Genomic DNA, 5192 nt, shown 5'->3' on the forward strand with positions numbered 1-5192 from the left:
TGCTGAATATGGACTGTTAACTTGGTTATACATGAAACAAGAAACTGTTTTAAGTTAAGAAAATTTCAGTCATTTAGGAAGATATTAAGGCGATATAATAATTCCTCGACAACATTGCTGCATAGCTACTAGATTGTCATGTTACATAATTTCCAAATAAATAAGTGATAAAAGACAGTAGGCTTTCATCGGTGCCTGTATCCACAAAAATAATGCAAAGATACAAGAATGTTGCTTTATTTGTATAATCTGCACTTTGTCTTTCTTGATCTTAAACGGGCTTTTTCATCGTTACTGCAGGAAAAATGGAAGAGCCCTAAAGAAAGAGGAGCTCTTTCGATTGCGACACAGAAATCTTTAGACAGAAAAAGGCAGATTAAGTAAGTGCCACAATTACTGTAACAGTACTGTTTGTCATTATAGTTATAAAAGAAATAAGTATTTAGTATTCAAAAGCTGAACATCAGTTGTTTTTATTTTCATAGAAAAAGACCCTGTGATAGGTTTATGAAGAGATGGTGATAAATTCACTTGCTCCTCTTTACTTGCAAGATCAAGGTTGGGAGATGAACGCAGCTAGATTGGGGAAATTATTGCCACCTTCCTGGAATTTGATGAGTATTCACTTTCATTTTCCAGGGCTGCTGAAATGGGAACAACCAGTAAAGAGAAGTCCCATGTGAAACAAAAGGCTTCCTCTGCAACCAGGTAAGTCCAGATAAAGATCAACAATGTAAGGCTCTTTGCTAGACAGTACAAAATTAAATATCTTACTGCTTATTTATAGAATTCTTCAACCAAGCCAGGGGCAGAATGCTCCAGCCCAAAGACTACTTCATAGACAAGGGTAAGTGTCAGAATAGTTGTATTTCAATTGACTGGAAACCAGTGACTGGTTTCTTTATTTTTTGTTTAGTTTTTTAGTAATCTCGTTGGGAATTTAGAATAGTGGGAATGGAGGTTAGGGCAGTTGAATGTCCCTCCTGCAAAATGTGGGAGTTAAGAGTCACCGGTAGTGTCCCTGCTGACTGCATCTGTGTACCCAACTCCAGCTCCTTGAGAACCACGTCAGGGAACTGGATGAACTTCGCTTCATTCGGGAGGCAGAAGGATTTATTGAGAGGAGTTACAGAGAGATAGTCACATCTCATAAAAGAAGAAGGTAGATGGGTTACCGTCAGGGGACGGAAAGGGAACCGGTAGGCAGTGGCTGTTCCCCTCAACAATTAGTATACCGTCTTGGATACTATTGGGAGGAAGACTTACTAGGGATAAGCAATGGGACACAGGTTTCTGGCACAGAGTCTGTCTCTGCTGCTTAGGAGGGAAGGGGGAAGAGGAGCAGAGCATTAATCATTGTGGACTCCATAGTTAGGGGGACAGAGGGAGACTCACGTTTGGTGTGTTACCTCCCAAGTGACAGGTTCGTGATGTCTCTGATCGTGTTTTCAAGATCCTTGCAGGGGAGGGGGAGCAGCCCCAAATCATGGTCCACATAGGCACCAACGACATAAGTAGGAAGAGGGATGGGAATTTACCGCGGAAATTCAGAGAGCTAGGATGGAAGTTTAGAGCTAGAACAAATAGTTGTTATCTCTGGTTTGTTGCCCATGCCACGTGCTAGCGAAGCGAGGAATAGAGAGAGAGAGAGAGACACAGAGAGAGAGGAGTTGAACGTGTGGCTACAAGAATGATGTAGGAGGGAAGGTTTTGGATTCCTGGATAATTGGGACTCTATCTGGTGTAGGTGGGACTTCTACAAACAGGATGTCTTCACTTGAACTAGAGGTGTACCAATATCCTGGGGGTAGGGGGGGGAAATTTGCTAATGCTGTTCGGGTGGGTTTAAACTAATTCAGCAGGGGGATGGGAACCGAAATTGAAGTTCAAGTACATGGAGGTTGAGAGTATTGAAGTCCGAACAAAGATTTCAAGATCGCAAGAAGGCACCAGCAGGCAAGAAGTTGGTTTGAAGTTTGTCTACTTCAGGAACATCCGGAATAAGGTGGGTGAACATGCATCATGGGTTGGTACCTGGGATTCGATGTTATGGCCATTTCAGAGACATGGGTAGAGCAGGGACAGGAATGGTTATTGTAGGTTTCAGTAAGAACAGAGAAAATGGTAAAAGAGGGGGTGGTGGGGCACTGTTAGTCAAGGACAGCATTACAGTTGCAGAAAGGACATTTGAGGACTTATCTACTGAGGTACAATGGGCTGAGATTAAAAACAGGAAAGGAGAGGTTACCCTGTTCGGAGTTGTCTATAGGCCTCCAAATAGTTCCAGAGATATAGAGGATAGGATAGCAAAGATGATCCTCAATAAGAGCGAGAGTGACAGGGTAGTTGTCATCGGGGTCTTTAACTTTCCAGATATTGACTGGGAATACTATAGTTCAGTACTTTAGATGGGTCAGTTTTTATCCAATGTGTGCAGGAGGGTTTCCTGACACAGTATGTAGACAGGCCAACAAGGGGACTTGGTACTGGGTAATGAACCCGGCCAGATGTTATATTTGGAGATAGGTGAGCATTTTGGTGATCTTGACCACAATTCAATTATGTTTACTTGAGTGATGGAAAGAGATAAGTATATACCACAGGGCAGGAGTTATAGCTGGGGGAAAGGCAATTATGATGCAATTAGGCAAGATTTTGGAAACATAGGATGGGGAAGGAAGCTGCAAGGGATGGGCACAATAGAAATGTGGAGCTGATTCAAAGACCATCTCCTATGGGTCCTTGATATCTATGTACCAGTCAGGCAAGGAAGACGTTGACGAGCGCAGGAGCCATGGATCATGGAAAACCCTAAGGCTTTCTATAGCTTTGTCAGGAATAAAAGAATGACTAGAGTAAGATTAGGGCCAATCAAGCATAGTAGTGGGAAGTTGTGAATAGAGTCAGAGGAGATAGGGAAGGGCTAAATGAATACTTTTCGTCCGTATTCACATGAGAAAAAGACATTGTGGCTGAGGGGAATATTAAGATACGGGCTACTAAACTAGATGGGATTGAGGTGCACAAAGAGGAAGTGTTAGCAATTCTGGAAAATGTAAAAATAAATAAGTCCCCTGGAACAGGTGGGATATATCCGAGGATTCTCTGGGAAGCCAAGGAGGAGATTGCTGAGCCTTTGGCTTTGATCTTTATGTCGTCATTGTCTACAGGAATAGTGCCAGAAGACTGGAGTTTAGCAAATGTTGTTCCCTTGTTCAAGAAGAGGAGTAGAGACAACCCTGGAAATTATAGACCACAGAGTCTTACTTCGGTTGTGGGTAAAGTGTCGGAAAGAGTTATGAGAGAGAGGATTTATAATCATCCAGAGATGAATAAGTTGATTAGGGATAGCCAACACGGTTTTGTGAAGGGTGGGTCGTGCCTCACTAACCATATTGCATTCTTGGAGAAGGTGACCAAACAGGTGGATGAGGGAAAAGCAGTTCATTTGGTGTACACGGATTTCAGTAAGGTGTTTGTTAAGGCTTCCCATGGTAGGCTATTGCGCAAACTACAGAGATATGGGCTTGAGGGTGATTTAGCGGTTTGGATCAGAAATTGGCTAGCTGAAAGAAGACAGACGGTGATGGTTCATGGGAAATATTTATCCTGGAGTTCAGTTACTAGTGGGATACTGCAAGGATCTGTTTTGGGTCCACTGTTGCTTGTCATTTATAGAAATGACCTGGATGAGGGCATAGAAGAATGGGTTAGTAAAATTGTGGATGGCACTAAGGTCCATGGAGTTGTGGATAGTGACGATGGATATTGTAGGTTACAGAGAGACATAGATAAGCTGCAGAGCTGGGCTGAGAAGTGGCAAATGGAGTTTAATGTGGAAAATTGTGTATAGAAGCAAGGAGGTTCTTCTGCAGCTGTACAGAGCCCTGGTGAGACTGCACCTAGAATATTGTGTGCAGTTTTGGTCTCCAAATTTGAGGAAAGACATTCTGGCTATTGAGGGAGTGCAGCATAGGTTCACAAGGTCAATTCCCGGAATGGCGGGACTATTTTAGGTTGAAAGATTGGAGCGACTGGGCTTGTATCCCCTTGAGTTTGGAAGACTGAGAGGGGATCTGATTGAGACGTATAAGATTATTAAAGGATTAACTATTTCATTTGAAGTTTATAATTCTTCATAAGACCCTCAAATCTGTTATCACCTGGCTAGCAACTATAACTTCAAAGTTTGGGAGAAGATTTGTAGCTCGGGTGCTCGTTGTTGTGTAGAACCACACAGCAACCATAACTTTTTGTTTAATGTAGACACAGTTTGAAATCCTAGTTACAAGCCAAGTAGTGGTAGTTATGTTGGTGCAGGCTCAATGGGCCAAAGGGTCTTTTCTGTGCTGTATGAATCTATAGATAAAGCCAAGGATTCCAGTGTTCTGAACAAACAAAATAAATTACTATAACCAAGTTAGAAAAATAATTCAATCTATTACATGTTCATAACTTTTATCCTAACATTCAGTAATGACACAAGGTAAATATGGGTAACAGATTCAAACATCCTGTACAACACAGTAGTTAGCAAATGCAGCTAAGACAGATCCCACAGATTTCTCAGCAACCTCCTGATGTTAATGACACTATGGGTAACTAGATCCAAATAACTTTTTCTATTTTGCAAGGTGTCTCAGTTCTTCACTTTTTAGCTTTGGAACTTCCTCATAAACTCTGTCAATGACTTCTCATGTTCAGGCACTGCAGTCTGTTCTTCTGAGACTGTATCCAACTGGATTCCCCAGCACAGGTTTAATCCCGGCTCTTCAGCAGATAGCCAGCTTCATTATAGTATCCTGGGTGTGTCAGAACTTTTAATATTTCTCCCGCTGTGAGGCAAGTGCAACATGTGGACTTGGCTTATCTGCACTCTCTTAGCTGCACAGAACTATCAGTGTCTTCCAGAGAATTTGCCCTAACTGCCTGGAGTCTGCTAATGACAAAATTTCTGCTTTAGTGTTCTCCAAACTAAAAACTGCAAGTGACTTAAAACAAACAAAAACAATACAGCGCAGGAACAGACCCTGCAGCCCACCAGACTGTGCCAACAGTGATGTTTTTCGAAACTAAAAACTCTTTGCCTCTCCACAGTTCATATCCCTCTGTTCTCTGCCTATTCATACATTTGTAAAGATTCCTCTTAAATGATGCTATTGCATCTGTGTCCATCACTGCCTCTGGCAGCA

General features: G+C 42.1%; 1 protein-coding gene across 1 annotated transcript in view; it reads left to right on the forward strand.

The window, feature by feature from the left end:
• Nucleotides 1-5192, forward strand: part of LOC122560371 (centriolar coiled-coil protein of 110 kDa-like) — a 17257-nt gene that overhangs the window by 1495 nt on the left and 10570 nt on the right. The window contains exons 2-4 of the mRNA XM_043711007.1: nt 301-380; nt 640-708; nt 788-847. Of these exons, the coding sequence (XP_043566942.1) occupies nt 301-380; nt 640-708; nt 788-847 (209 nt within the window). The remainder of the gene's footprint in view (nt 1-300; nt 381-639; nt 709-787; nt 848-5192) is intronic.

This window comes from Chiloscyllium plagiosum, chromosome 21, assembly GCF_004010195.1.
Source record: "Chiloscyllium plagiosum isolate BGI_BamShark_2017 chromosome 21, ASM401019v2, whole genome shotgun sequence".
Taxonomy (NCBI): Eukaryota; Metazoa; Chordata; class Chondrichthyes; order Orectolobiformes; family Hemiscylliidae; genus Chiloscyllium; species Chiloscyllium plagiosum.